At 38.6% G+C, this 15,502-nt stretch overlaps 3 protein-coding genes across 15 annotated transcripts in view; 2 read left to right on the top strand and 1 right to left on the bottom strand.

Moving 5' to 3' along the window:
• NAPEPLD (N-acyl phosphatidylethanolamine phospholipase D) overlaps nucleotides 1-2,320 on the top strand; it is a 22,313-nt gene extending 19,993 nt beyond the window's left edge. For all 4 annotated transcript variants that reach the window (XM_062581724.1, XM_062581697.1, XM_062581704.1 and 1 more), the window contains one exon: nucleotides 1,217-2,320. In XM_062581724.1, the coding sequence (XP_062437708.1) occupies nucleotides 1,217-1,345 (129 nt within the window). In that variant the 3' untranslated portion in view covers nucleotides 1,346-2,320. The remainder of the gene's footprint in view (nucleotides 1-1,216) is intronic.
• ARMC10 (armadillo repeat containing 10) overlaps nucleotides 1-15,502 on the bottom strand; it is a 27,989-nt gene extending 12,487 nt beyond the window's left edge. Inside the window, exons 1-6 of one of the 8 annotated variants that reach the window (XR_009959139.1) lie at nucleotides 14,784-14,871; nucleotides 13,793-13,938; nucleotides 12,093-12,227; nucleotides 10,887-11,063; nucleotides 8,565-8,636; nucleotides 5,582-5,706 (exon numbers count right to left, since the gene is read on the bottom strand). Coding sequence is in view for 7 of the 8 variants with exons in the window: in XM_062581736.1 (XP_062437720.1) it covers nucleotides 5,452-5,706; nucleotides 8,565-8,636; nucleotides 10,887-11,063; nucleotides 12,093-12,227; nucleotides 13,793-13,938; nucleotides 14,784-14,823 (825 nt within the window). In the remaining variant the exon portion in view is untranslated. The other 7 variants (XM_062581754.1, XM_062581787.1, XM_062581763.1 and 4 more) reach the window with 7 other exon arrangements.
• The window catches only part of FBXL13 (F-box and leucine rich repeat protein 13), a 98,732-nt gene continuing 98,565 nt past the window's right edge, over nucleotides 15,336-15,502 (top strand). For all 3 annotated transcript variants that reach the window (XM_062581642.1, XM_062581648.1, XM_062581657.1), the window contains exon 1: nucleotides 15,336-15,446. In XM_062581642.1, the coding sequence (XP_062437626.1) occupies nucleotides 15,372-15,446 (75 nt within the window). In that variant the 5' untranslated portion in view covers nucleotides 15,336-15,371. The remainder of the gene's footprint in view (nucleotides 15,447-15,502) is intronic.

The following is a 15,502-nucleotide window of genomic DNA, read 5'->3' as shown; positions in this document are numbered from 1 at the left end:
TTCAGGCAGAAAAAATAAAACTCAAACAATTCCAAATAACTTCCCATGAAATAGGATGGTTGTAGGGGTATTCAGATAACTAGAATATATCTTGTAGCACGAACCTGACATCTGAAAACTGAGGAATATGAAAGGTGGGAACACGCATATGTTCCTGAATTTACTTTTACTAGGGGTCATAAGAATTGAATGCCTTTCAATACCATATTTATTAATCCTCTGACTATTTAGTCATCAAAATACTTTAAATTGAATTTTGATGATTTGATGCATAATTAAATATCAGGTTCTGGAAAGAATATGAAAAACTCAGTTATCCTTAGCAGTTGCTGTTTTCTTTCCTCTCCTGTTTCCCCCACCCTAGATTGTAATAAACAGATTACCAAGGTACCTTAAGAGTGACTAAAAATGCAGTGAAAGGGAGTATCTATATTTCTGCACTTTGATACGCTTTGTCTGGTAGCTAGTTTTTGACTTTTTTTTAGTATCAGTTGCACTTTATGCTTTAACTCAGCTGTCAGGCTGTTAGCTATGTTCACTTGCTATTTGTATTTTCTTTTAACTTAGGTGCAACATTTTCTATCCAGGATGTTTTTAAGCACTAACACCTCATAGAAGGTTACAGTGTATTTAGAAGTACAAAAAAATGCACGACTACTCCTAAAATAATTATACTTTTCTAAAATATAACTGATCAAAATTTCAAATGTAACAAATATAATGAAGTAACATCAGGGAAATAATATTGAAATGTCACTACTTTTTCAAACAATTAAAATTGGCAAGTTTGTTGTAAAATGAGGGGAAATAAAGGCTTTTTCTGTCATGAATTTTGTCATTTCATCATGTTTTTACTGATGAGAGAAAGCGCCATCTACTGTTCTGTCAACACTTCTTCCTGGAACACAATTCTCCTGAGCTAGGAATAAGTAATGACCATGTTTCCCTTTCTAAGAGAGCCTATTAAATACATGGAGGAAGTTCGATTTTTATTTTTGTTTAAGTTGTCTTACTAGTTACAGTTACAATCTTACTATGTTAAGATTGTAAATCAGAGTTCTTTGCTGTTTCCATTGAAAACAAAACCAAACATTTCTTTCACTTCGACAAATATATTCCCCTTTTTAGATTTTTAAAACATAAACAAGTTCGTATAGAGTTTTTTTCCAAATGCTGCAGTTTTATCATTTTCCTCATATCATTCTTACCTTTTCAGTATTACTTGGATCCTCCAGTTAAACTGAATGAAGCTCTTGAAAGATACGGCTTGAAAAAAGAAGACTTCTTTGTCTTAAACCATGGAGAATCACGAGACTTGAGTACAAATGATGATGGATTTGAATAATGAAATACTATCAATTCCTTATAAGCTTTGTTTGATTTGAACTAGGAACTGATACTACAAATGTTGATTTAATGTACTTACAAAGTAGAGTTTTGAGTGGATTGAATTTTTAGATTCTAGGTTTTTTGGTTTCATAACTAAAACTTGCACACAGATTTGATGACAAATTTTCATACTAAAATTGTTTATAAATCATGAGGTGATCTAAACACTGGTTAATATATAAGGTATTGTCTAGGACTAATTTGCAGTTTCAACTCTTATGTACATCACTGATAAATACTGTTCTTCTTAACACTTTATTTTCAGCTTATCTAAAACAGCAATAACCTCAGAACAGGACATATTCTTAGAATTAATGGCTGACTTAAATTCATCGTCTTTAGAATGTCACCTCCTGCTTGTTGGTCATTGATCTTCGAAATATGCCCTGTACCTTGATAGCTTCAGTGTATGTTCTGTGGCAAGGAGTCTTCCAATAAAGCACAAGTACAGTAAAATAATTGTTTTACTGAGTGCTTCTACATTTTCATTTATTGAAGAATCACAAAAGCTATTTTAAAATGATCTAAAGAAATGTGCCTTCTAAAGAGAGAGATTATTTCATATTGCATCACTAATGCATAAAACTTACTGCTGGCCAGAATATCTGCACACTTCTGCTATTTTGTCTTTAAGTTATGCCTGAATGTGTCTAAAATAATTGTCTTGTCAAATGCAGTACATGGAAATGGAAAAATCCCTTAATGGCGCTTATCTCTGTGTTGACGCAGCCTATTATTAAGTACCTTTTTTTTTTTTTTTTAAGTGAAAAGTCTTAAGCTAAGGGCTATGCTAATTTTTTATAGTTTCCTTGTTATTTTACAAAGTTGAATGGGAGATTAAAAAATGGTTCAGTATTGTAGGACTTGGCTAAATGTATTTGTATCAAATTGCCAAACTAATTACAAAATTAAAGCCTGTTGCTGCCAAAAATGGTTCTTATTCTCCTTCATAATTCATCTGAAAATAAGTAATTTTAAGATTCTTTTTTTTGTTATTGTCTACTGGACATATGTATTTTTTTCCTGCTCTTGTTGTGCATTACATTTTACATCCATAGTCTATGAGGCTAGATTTAGAAAAAAAATATTTCCCCGTAGTTTAAAGACATGAACTTTTGGCAACTCATTAAAACAAGTTAATGAAATTTCGTGCTAAGAACAAACTGAAGTAATCTCTGAACTGTTGACAATTATCTTTAAAAACTAGCAACAGGAAGTCCTAGAAATCCTAAAGACCTTAATACCAAAGAAGAACAGCACAAGCATGCAAAGATCAGCTCATCTAAGTTCATGCTGTGAACAAATGATTAAACTATGTAGTTATACAATAATACATAAGATAATAGCTAATATTTCTTTGGTGTGATTTGTCTCTGACAAACAGCAAGATTACCTTATTTGACAGGATATTTCTGGCATAGTGGATCAGAGAAACCCTATTTTATTATTACTATTGTTGATACTGTTCCATCTAATAGTCCCAGAAAAAAACCTAAGGAAGTATGGTCTAGATGTACTCATCAGAACATGTTCAAAACAGGGTTAAAAATAGTGTCAGTAGTTCATTATTAATTTTGGGAGGGCATTCTAGATGAAGTTATGTTGGAGCTCATTTATACAATAGCATCATTAACAATGCAAATTACATGTACATAATCTTGTGGAGGACACCAAGCTGCAGGATGTTATGAGTACTTTAAAGGATAGGCTTAAAACTAAAAAGTTGTTTCTCCAATTTTCAAAAGTATCAGTAAAGACTTACAAAATTCTGTATTTTGTAAAGATGAAACTAAAATAGGAGAGTAACTGACTAAGCAGTGATGTAGTAGGTAAGTACTGAGTTAAAAGAATCAGAGCCTAAATATTAAGTCAACAGTGGTACATTTCATTTTAGATATATTAATTCACAGTATTTGTATGTAGAATGGTCACTCTTACATTTTGCTGGGTGCTGATGAAATTCTATCTGGGGTAGGGAGTAGGGGATAAAAAAGTTAGGGACATTTATATGAAGATGAATGGGAAAGTCTTGCGTTATTTCTAAATATCTCAATAGCAGTGTTCCGTGAATAAAGGTTTAACATTTAGGGTTTTTTTCATTGTGGTAATGTTAAAAAAATATGTATTTTAGAAGACAACTGTCACTTATTTCTGTTTTCCTACTTTTTCCTTTGGTAGCTAATCATCTTTAATTATCAAAAAAAAAAACCATGTGGAGTGTTAGAATATGGAATTTTTTTAGGTTGAAGATAATGAAGGACACCTAGGCATCTATACTGCTGAAATTAAGAACAGATATAGCTAGAACAGATTAGTCTAAGTTCTTGTTGCCTTAGAAGATGATGATGGGTTAGGTGACTACTTAAGTGTCTGGCCTAGCCCTTATTTTTCTTCACTAAATATAGAAGCAGACAAAATTTAAAATCTATAGAAACGTGGTGAAACAAGTGTTTTTAAGTTACATATTGTGAATCAAACAGCATTTCTGGAGCAGTGGGAAGGAGCAAAGGAAGTTCACTATCAACGCAGTGTTTGTCAGGGTTCTGACAGATTAACCTGAAATCATGCCAACCTTCTACTTCTGCCTTAACAGTATTCCTGATTAGTAGTTTTAAATGAGATACATGTTGCTTGATCTATTTGTTGATTAGGGTGTAGCTACTGAAAAATATATAATTACTGAATATACAGTGAGTACTGTTTTTAACAGCAGTTTCCATGTGTAACAGTTTAGCTAATCGTTACCTTAAAATGATACAGGGTAGAAAACTCTTTTCAGCCTTTACATCTGGCACTTTGCTTTCTCCATGGTATTTAGGAAATGTTAGTAGTCTTATTTCAGTATAAAGTGTTTTCTACTATATGGTTTATGTTCATCAATGAACTCTTCCTTCACTCTCCTGTAACAGTAATTTTTAGACATATTCCATTTCATTTTGCAGAGATGAAGTTTGGGGGGGGGGGAGTGCTAACTCAAAGAAGTACTTAACTGTGATGAAGCTCCATTTGCCAAGCAGAAGTAAAGTAGCTGACTGAAGGTCTGCTACACAATGGGAAACTTTTTTTTTTTTTTTTTTTTTTGTAAAAATGTGCATGATGCTGCTCTTTGAGTCCTTTTTATGAAGACAGTAATTTTGAATTGTACCTTCAAGGCTCTTGACACAAACAAATCTACTATTACAGAGGCTCTTTCTTTTCTTTCTCTCTCTTTTTTTTTTTTTTATAACCTACTCTGAACCCTACTCCCCCCTCTGCGAGGGGCTAAGGCCATGGGCTCCCACAGCAGATAATCTTTGATGCACAATGGGTGTATTAAAGACCACATTTTGGGAAAAAAAATGCTTTCAGAAGTATCAGTTCAAGGAAGTTAAAAATCCATATGATTTTGCTCAAGTAAGGAAACTACATATGTTGTGGTTAACTGCACTGCTGCTAAATGGAGTGGGAATATTAAATATGAGAGTAGTTTTAAAGTATATTCTGTGCAGGTAAGATAAAAAAAACATAGGCTAGATAATTTTAATATGCAATTTTCATTGGAAATATTTTGCAGGAAGTCAGTAATAGTCTGGCATTGTTTGTATTTAAGATTTTTCTAGTATTTTCCTGCACACAGAATTAGTAGATATCCAATTAATAAAATGTAAATACCAAATCTCTAGTTGCTAGATTTTTAATGCACCCTTCCATAGGTACATATTTATTCAAAAACTGTAAGTATACAAGGTAATAAAAACTCTTTACAACACTGAGAGAATATTTAGATTGACTTTACTGGTCCATTTAAAATATATACTGTCCTTATAAATTTCTGTTTTTAAACTATCCCTCCCTGTTTGTTAATGCGTACTAGCTGTGGTACACATGTGGTTTGTCAGTGCTAAATAAGATACTGCTTTATCTTATGACAAATCTGTTATGCTCTCTATTAAATATATTGCATTCTCTCTTGTAATAGCTAGTCTGCACCTAATAGTATCATAATATTCAATAAAATGTTTTAATTTGTTGTAAGAAAGCACTCGAGGTAAATATTCTAATTAGATCACTTTTTAAAAATGACTATTGTGTTAATATTCTAACAACTTGCTCCTTCACTTCTGTATCAGGGTGATGCAATAAAGATGCCAATTTCTGAGCAAATGGGGTAGAATTCCCACAGAGTGTAAAGAAAACTGAATCTTCACCGTACTGGTTCTGAAGCATGGTGCCATCTTCATTGTTCACATTCTTTTTCAAATTTGCTGCAAACATGAGGGTTCTGAGCAGAATGTCTCTGTTTATACAGTTGTCAAAAAGAGACAGCAATGATGGTACCTAGGATATTCAACAAGTAATCCGCATTTAATCATTAGCATTGGGTACGCTTGCTAAATAAGTATCCTAACTTTTCAAAATGGAAACAAATCTGCTCCTAAGCCATCTAAACCAGAATCCTCACAAAATACCAGAATTTTATATGCTGTGAAAGCTTGCCAGAAACTTGCACAGCAGGCACATTTGCCTTTTAGAGGAAAGACTGGCTTGTGCCTCACAGACTAGTAAGTGCTTTGTACTTTGAATCTTCAAAACGTGGCTGTCTGGAAAATTCCCATTTGGAAGAGAGAGTCTGCCTTCCCTCTAAGTAATGGGTTTTTTGCCTTCTATGGTGATGTGAATGCCTGTACATTAATTCACTTAAGTGTCTGATAGACCAGAAAAGGATACACTTTTAACACAGTAAAGAACTGAACATTTAGCTACTCAAATTTTGTTCTATACTTTGAATAATGAAAAGTGGGTAGCATACAGGTTAGCTCTGCCTCTTGGAGATAGCTCAGAAATTAAACTTTGATTTTTAAACCAAAAGTTTAATAGTCAGCCATTGAATATTTTAAGAATCTTAGTTTGTGAGGGAACTAGCACCATTCCAGCCCATTGTTTTATTTCAGTTATATCCTTTGTCACATCAAAATGAAGCTGTATGGTAGCAAAACCTGCAGTAGCTGATGTCAGATAAAGTTCTGCATGAAGACATAAGGAAATGCACATAGAAAGGCAATTCAAAGTACTTAGATACAATGGATGCATCTCTGTAAAGAGGTGAGGTTTCTGTTGGAATCTGTTTTTCTTAGGAATAGTGTTAATATTTTACATACAGAAATAGCTGTTGAGAATGATCTTTATAGGAATGGCTGCATTTGAAGCTTGTACTCAGTCCTCAATCTATAGGCTGACTGCATCTGGAAATAAGGTTTTAGGTTTTTCTGAAACTTAGAGGGTACCTTTTATGTTACATATGAAAGACTACCATCTGTCTGTTAGGTTATGTGCTAAAAATCCTGTCTCCACAGGCACAGAGAACAATGGCAGATAGGGGAACCTGACTACCAGGAGAGTGATCAGCCTATCAAGGGTTCATCTCCACAAGCACAGAGGCGTGAAGGCAGGCAAGGAACCCAAATTACACCTTGTCCAGGCTCCTCCCAGGGCCCCATCAGCCCTCTGTCCAGGTGTGAAACCCATCACAATGAATCTAGGGGAATAGCTCTCCAGAACAACTTTCAGACTGAGCATGGGATCCAGAGCAAGTTTAGGGGAGGAATCAAAGGTGGAGAACAGGAGAGATCCAGGTGATTTGGAGAGAAAAAAACATGGGAGGAGAGAGGGGTGTGGGGATAAAATGGGCTGGCCACGTGTAAATGGAGTTGTCAGCACACTTGTCTGGCTATGCCTTTTGCATGATCAGCAGTCTCTCCTTATTAAATTCTTTACAACCATTTTCCTAGATAAGAGACTCTATTCTCTGTGCATGTTGGATTACAGCAGCCTTCGTGTCTATGGAGCCAGCAACTGGAGAGACCAAAGAGAGTGAAATTGTTAGCAACTGGAGGCTGACCATGGGTCAGATGGCCCCTGCATCTGTGGTGCTAGCAACAGGAATGAGTGAGGATCTGAGTGCCAGTAACTGGAGGGGGACCATGGGTCATAGCAGCCTGTGTGCCTGTGGTGCCCGAAACAGCAGCAAGGGAGTGTACTCAGGTGAGTGCTTGGATGTCATGCCAGACTGTCCAGCAAGAAGGTGGAGTGAACTGGGCTCCTGGCATGCATGTGTATAGCCAATGGTGAGGCCACAGGGCAGCCGGCTTCCAGTCAGGGGGAAATCAGGGGCATCTCAGCTGGCTGCTATGATAGATTGGGGGACCTGTGTGCATTTGTCTCTAGGGTCAGAGCACAAGGGAGTCTAAGCTAACTACTATGGAGACTAGGGAGCCTGGGTATCGACTGAGACCCATTTGTCAGCCTGCGTGGGCTGTGTTCATGTGTATGCATCTCTTAGGATCCAGGACCAGCTACTGGATGGACAGCAGGTCCAAGGCCAGCTACTGGACAGAGCCACAGTGTGTGGTGGGGGGTGTCTGTACCAGGAACTGGAGTGGGGCTGCAGGCCTCAGCAGCTTGTATGTCCAGGTGCCAGCAACTGAGGAGACCAGGGATCCAGGGGCCAGCTACTGGGTGAACTAAGGAGCAGTGTCTAAGCCCAGTTGCCAGAGGGATCCGCATTGTGCCTATGTGTATATATATATATAGCGTCCCACAACTGGACCTGCCTCCTGATCTGCTGGGAGGGGAAGAGGATGAGGCTGCTGGTGCTGTTTGAATGCTGAGTGTGCTGGTCATGCTGATCTGTGTGGCCAGCCATCTATATTTGTTGTATAGGTGTGTTTGTTTGGCTGCCCATTGGGAATATATTCTCACCCTTGCTGCAGCAAGCCTTCCTCTGTTGGCCTACGTGGTTTGGCCTCCTTTCCTAGCACTGCCCATTTGGTAGACAGGGAAGGTGAAAACAGGCTTCTGCAAACTGTCATGGACTGTTTGGATTGCTACATAGGAAGCCAGCCTTTTTCATGTGCATATGCCCCGTGACTGTCCCTTGGCAAGCGTGGTATCTTTATTACGCTACAATCTGGAAGAAGATTAATATGTGAACAAGTGTGTACTTTTAGCTACTAATTTAAACATAGTATTTGATAGGAGATAGTTGCTAGAATTTACTCTTAGGTTTCATATATACTTTTAATACATTTAAACTTCCAAATGCATATATAGATACATGTGTGTATATATAGATGCATATATGATCACACACATAGATGATAGATGATAAAAATGTAATGAAATAGCAAGAACCTTACTTGAGCTCTGAGAATGTGTCTTGTCATGGCTGGGTTTGCAGACAGGTTCACAAGTACTTTCAGAACTTGAATCTGAAATAAGAAACATAATTCACTACAAACTCCAAAAAAGGAACACGTGAGAAAAAAAAAATAATGCTCCATTGTCTCTTTGTCCTACACTTCTTGTTTTTCCCCTCACTTGCCCCACTGTATTTTACTGTAGTCCACCACCCTCTGATTTTCCATAACCATTCATTTCTTCAAGGATGTCTATAAAACTTCTCTTTTCAATAAATTTTGCTTGCTGAGTAACAGGGTCTGTTACTTATTTACTGCTAACTGTACAAATGTAAACTACCAGCCTCTCTCTGCATTTTTCAAAGCAAGGAAAGGCTTAGGGAAAACAGAATCTGCTTTTGTTAGCACTGTTATCAAACTGTAATGACTGCCGGAAACTCTCTACTGCCTTTTTATATGAAAAAAAAAGGATTGAACAATTTGACTTTTCTTGTGATTTTAGCTTTCACACATTTACACCAAGAAATTAAATGACTCAACTCACTTTGTAATATGCAGACAAGGAACAGGATTACAATTTTTTTTAAAAAAACAGCCTACTGATTTCTTATACTCAAGAAGTCTAGCTTACTGCTTCTGTTGCACTCGTAGAGGGGATCGTGCTTGATGAAATGCATTTTCAGAAGGCCAAAAAGTATTAATTCATTCACTTTTGCATCTGTGCCCTTCACAAGAGTGACTGAAATATAACATTCCTAAATAACTATTACATGTCCCCATAACAGTTGTAGAGTTACAACTACGTATTATTATTACAAAAAGACCTTGAAACATGCATACACTCGAAAAAGTTTGTAAGTGACAAAGTAAGACTTAAAAAAAAAGGAAGAATCTGAACTCTCATCTCTTCCATTCCCAAACAGGTTTAAGATTTCCACAACAGAGAAGTATGCCTTTGTAATCATTTTAACAGCAGTTACTGCTATTTTGCAGTGCAATCTATGAGTGTACTAGTGAGCAGATACATACAGAACTAAACATCAATCATACTTCAGTGATGACTTGGAGGGGGCAAGGTTAAACAGATCAACTAACATCCTGAATTGCAGAGTTTAGTCTTTGATATAAGAAAAAGAGCTTATGGAGTCTCTAGCACATATGTACTACATACAGATATTTTAAAAGCAAATTCTGTTTACCTTAGAGATCTAAATAAGGCAAGATGAATACACAACTGACAGTAGGTAAAATGCACAGAATATTTAAAACATACAGAGAATATTTAAATACTGTACTTAAAACCTGATCAGAGGCACATACAAACACACCTTTGTACTTCCCCAGACCTAATGTTCATGTTTACATCTTGTGGCACAAGATGTAAAATAAATACAAGGAAAAGGCCAAAGGATATTTACTCTACTTAAGTAAAGAAGGTCTGGTAAGTTTAATGGAACTTCACATTCAGGAAAACTAAGTTTGATTTAATAGAGCAACTGAGTGCACTGATAGTGATGGTTCTGTGACAAGTTGAATGAACTCTGAATTTTGCCCATATCTGAAGCTTTTATCTTCTTTCAGTATTTCTAACAAGAATTCACAAATGATTTCCCATTACAGTCAACAGGGTTGTAAAACATGAAGTGAGATTATGCTGCTAATAATTATTATGGTCATGTACATCAAGTTGATCAGAGAGTGCACTTCCGCACTCATATCCGTCTACGAAACGTGTATTTACTATGATCTACTCTGTGTGTATCCAGAGCTTCCAAAAAAATCCTACTGCATAATAAAAAAGAAATTCAGAGTAATCATGCAATTTCTAAGGGGCATTGACTGCTTGGCATGTTTCCCCAGAGAGTCTGATGCATGAATGCATGCCTTTCACATGCAGATCGTCCTTGCTCTGTGATTTAGGAGCAATGTTTAGTGAGCAGAAGAGAAACCTAAGCAAAGACACAAGGCAATAGCAGTGCACACAATATTGGTCTCTCACAGCTTTAGCCTAATGGTTGGAGTATCAAGATTCCCTTCCGCCTCGAAAATCTTTTTCCATCCAGTTATTCCTCATATGGGAAAGAAAGGGGTTATACAAAAAGATGCTTAGAAGCTACCCTCTCTTCCTGAATTTGCACAGAAAAAGATTACTTCCATACAAATATAGACAGATCTCTATTTCAAGGATTTCAAGCGTTATCTGCTATCAATTAATGAATACTTGATTTTCTAAATAGAATCTAAACAATTTTAGAAAAATGGTATAAAGGAAGCAAGTAAAGCAACTTGATAAATGATTTGTCACAATATAGTACCCAGTACCTGTGTCCTTTCATTTCCTTCTGAAAGCAAATGAAGAAAGCATGGAATTGAATTTATCATCATATGGTGGTAGTCACTGGTAACGGACATATTTGTCAACAATCTGAGTCCAGCTAGCTGCAAATCAGAGTTCAGGGAAGCTGACTCAATGTCCTTACAAATTTGCATAATATATACCTGAGAGGGGGGAAAAAAAGGAGATAAAAGGGAAGACATGTTTTGATAGAAGTAGAACTCATATTCACAAATAGTATTGGTGGTATTGGCCACAGTAGCCTAAAAATCTATTGCATACTGCTGGCTGAAACCATAACCTGATCAAGGTAGTCAGAAACAAGCATTTCTTTTTTAATACACAAATATTCTGCTGGCATAACAAGGGCACACATTACAGAGTCATGCTTGCTAATGTTTCTGAAGCATAAGTTGCTCTGAAAACCCAAATTGCTTTGACTCCATCCCAGAAGTAGCACATTTCCTCTAAGCAGTTATTCAAAAATCACTTACTCCAACTAAGTTCTTCTTAGATGCTGAAAACAAAGCAAGGAAAAGTCTTGGAATTAAATTCTTTCTTCCAACCATTTGGCCCATTCACCAGGGTACTATTCAGGAACAATGATGACAACTGACAACCAACAAGTTTGATTTACTCAATTTTCTTCTGGGTGACAGCATACAGCATCTTGAAGCCCTAACTGAGAAGAGAACAATTTTCCTCTTTATCAAAGGAATTGTTTTCTGCCATATAAATACTTCTTGTTGGCAAGTACTACTTAAAAATAAGTTGCTCAGAACTAAAGACACTGCAAACTACTATATACAATAAAACTGTTCTTTTTATCAAACTAATGCAAAATCTACTAAAAATCTTCAAATCTGCATCTCCCTTCACTGCCTGGACCCTTCTTGATTTATTGAGAAATCAGAAAAAGGACCAAAATGGCTGCCTCCCTCTCATTCATACTATCTACTGCATTTACCATTAAGTGTCTTTTTAAATAAAGTAACTGGTAGGGATGCAATACATTTTTTGAAGCTATTCCCTTTGGCTTTGGGATGCACAGATGATCCAGGTCTGCTGACTCGTAAGTATTAGTAACTTTAAAACGTCTTGGTATTTTCCCTTGTATTTAACAACTCTGCTGAAAAGTCTTTGTTATTTCCTGTATCTATATCACTTTAATTTTTCCTCTTTAGGAAACTTACCTGTATCTCTTTCTGATTTTTAATGTTCATACTCAAATTATTAAGAGCATTTAGTGCTTTTTCTTTAACCCTGGGAATGCAATCCGAGAGCATCCTTCCAATAATAGAAAGGCCATCCAAATTTCGAATTATATCCTGAAATATAAGCCAGATATTAAATAAGATTATAATGAATTTTAAATTAAATGCTGAAGGACGTCCTCAAATAAAGTTTCCATTTCAACACAAATGGAACATCTAAATGAAGACTTCTGAAATAGACAATGCCTATTTAAAGTGGGAATGTTGGCAGTTGTTTTTTCTCTACATTATCATTCCATACAAAAAATATGCATACTATTTATTTTAAATCTGACATCAGCTTACAGTATCAAACCATGTCTGAAAATAATTTTGACAAAGACACCAATGGTATATATCCTTCTGAAGAGCTGCTCATAAAATTACCAAATTTTGAAGAGCTAACAAATTAAGACAGCTCCTAGAACAGTTTAAATCGTATCTGTTATGTTTTGCTTATGGCAAATTAAAGGATTTAATACAGCTTGTTAGTTCTACGAAGATGCGCAACCAGTAAGCTACCTTTTCGCTTTGCATATATTGCTTCCGTTGAAATTAAGAACTGCTTGGGGCTAAAGCATATCCCCTTATCTGATAATGGCAAAACACCTTTACTTTTAAAATTTGACCTGCAAAGCATGCCTAAATCATTTCAGGTTATAAATGAATAAAGATAAATAATTTTTGCAAAATGAGTTTATAGGATAGCTGATCCAGTGAACAGGTCACAGGAGAGGACTAAAACTCCTCTCAAAACAGAACAAAATTTCAAGAGGCAGCTTTACAGGATTATGGGAAGAAGTTCTAAAACTTTATCTTTGTTTTCCCTTACACTTGAAAGTTGTTTTTTCAATCCTCTCACTCAGAACTCTATCATCCAAAAACTAATATAGTGTTTCAAGAAAATGAAAAATGGGCCTTGAAATTTCATGACATTCCAGCAGTTCTGAGAGATTTCTATTCAGAAAATGATTTTAAAAAGCCAAAGTACTTAGCGTAATTATAACTATTTCAAAACACCAAAAAATTGTCTTCTGGAGGAGTCATTTGGACATTTTGTCCAAATGTCTTCACAATCCATTTTTACCAACCCCCCCCAAAACAGATGCATATTTTCCTCTATAAAGGCCCAAAAATATGCACCCATCTAAAAGTCTTACTGTATCTTATTTCCAATTGAATTGAACAGACTTGAATAGTTGGAAAGTTGCTAAGATGTAACTGGCTTACAACTTGTTAAACATACGAAACAGTTTAAATTATCTGAATAAATTTCCAATCTGATCCTGTAAGCTGCAAGTATTTAAAATTCTTCTCAAATTCAACCTTTTAACTGACATGATGTTACTTTAAGCAATTTAAGATATAAAGTTATTTATAGCATATTTACAATACAGAACTCTATACAAACATTAAGTTGCACATAATTTACACAAACATCAGGCTTACATAAATCTTGTAAAAAAGGTAGGTTACATTCTTTGGACTAACAGAAAACTAAGGCATAGATGTAAAATGGATGTGAGAACACAAGATATCATTGCCCTCAGTTTTGTGTTACTGTTATGAAGAACAGCAATTCTAATTTTCCAGACTAACTGGTATTGAAACACTATTATTTGTTATAAAACAATACTTACTTGATTTACAGAGAAGGCAGCACTGTTGCTGAGAGTGATTAAAGCTTGCTCTTGAATTAATGGATCATCTGTGGACTGGAGCAAGTGAATAAGTTTCTGCAGATCAGCAGCATCCATGGTATGGGGTGCTCTTGGCGGATGATCGGCTGTCAATGTTAAAAAATTAAATTAAATACTTGATATCAAGTTTGAGACATTTCCCTTAGTTATCACTTCATGTATTTCGCAACGCTGAGTTTTAGCTCTTGTTTGTAGGCCACAATGTTCTAAGTTTCACTGTATCCAACTATCATACTATGGCAAAAAGATTGTTTTACACCAGAAGTGGGATTTCAGTCCCTTTTCCGGAGCCTTATGACACCTTTTCAAAGTAGAAAATCCAAGGAACATACAGCAACAACCTGGGATATGTTATTCCTTGTTCAACCAACAGCAGCCTTCCTTCCAAAATCATATTCACCAAACATGTAAAACATTCCTTCAGTTCTCTGCAGTGAAATGTGGGAACCTCTCTGGACACTGTAGCAAAGGGGGCTAGGACTTCTGCCCTGCCGACCGCTGCTCCCAGAGCCGGGGCCAAGGCCATTTTCTCAGCACGCCCGGGCCAGGGCGCGCGGCCCTTCCCGCTTCCTCCTATTCGCCACCACCATTTCGCCACGCATACACCTCACCGGTTCTTTGAAAGAGAGGCAGGACCAAGTTAACTACGATTATCCAAGAGCTGGCTTGAAAAAGAAACACTTTTTTTTTTCATCTCCTCATCCGTTTTACGGCAGAGAACACTGCCGCGCCCTCGGGCTGCCGCCGGCCCGCGCCTGCTCCCTCACCTGAGGGCGGGCCGCAGGGCGCCCCCCGGCCGGCGCCGGCCCCGGGACCCCGCCGCGCCCGCCGCCCTCGGCCCGCCGCCCGGCGCCAGAAGCAGTAGCAGGCGCCGGCCGCCAGCAGCAGCCCCAGCCCCAGCCCCAGCCGCAGCGCGGCGGCCCGCGCCGACCCCATGTCCGCGCCGCTGCCGCAGCGCGGCGCCGCCCCATCCGGCGTCGCCTCGGGCTCCTCGCGTCTCATCGCCGCCTTTCGGTTACTGCGGCGGCGGTATGTGTGCAGAAATGCTATGTGAAGGTTTAATATGCAACGTATTAAACATATATAACACACACACACTGAGAAGAGCTGCTGACCACGTCCGTACGCTGCCAGCTGGCTTTCAGCACCACCTCCAGGCCGCGGTTTCCCCGCTGTCCTTGCGGCTGTGGCGCCGCCGGCACCAGCTGGGGCCTCCGCAAACGTGCGGAGCCGTCGGCGCGGGCGGGAGCGGCGCTTCGCCCTGCCGCGACTCGGGCGCGGCGGCAGGGCAGCGCTCCCCGGGGCCGCCGCGCCAGCCACCTGCTGCAGCCCCCCACCCCCCTCCGCCGCCCGTTACACGCCCGCCCTTCCCCGGCAGACCAGCGCCTCGCCTGCGCCAGCGGCCTTTCCCCGCGGGCAGCAGGGAATCCTGAGCCCAGGCGAGCGCCGGGGCCGGGGCGGGGGCGGGCCCGCGCGTTGCCAGGTGACCGCCGCCGCCGCAGCCCGGCCCGGCGCCGCCATGTCCTCCCTCAGGGACGCAGGCCCCGAGCTCCGAGCCTACTTCAGGCGCCACAACCTCCTCGGCATCTACGAGGTAATGGCGGCGGCGCAGAGAGGGCGGGCAGCGAGCCGCCTCCCCGCGGCAGCTTT

This window comes from Rhea pennata, chromosome 1 (genome assembly GCF_028389875.1).
Source record: "Rhea pennata isolate bPtePen1 chromosome 1, bPtePen1.pri, whole genome shotgun sequence".
Lineage (NCBI taxonomy): Eukaryota > Metazoa > Chordata > Aves > Rheiformes > Rheidae > Rhea > Rhea pennata.
Note: the sequence above shows the minus strand (reverse complement) of the source record. Positions and strands in the feature narration are given on the sequence as shown.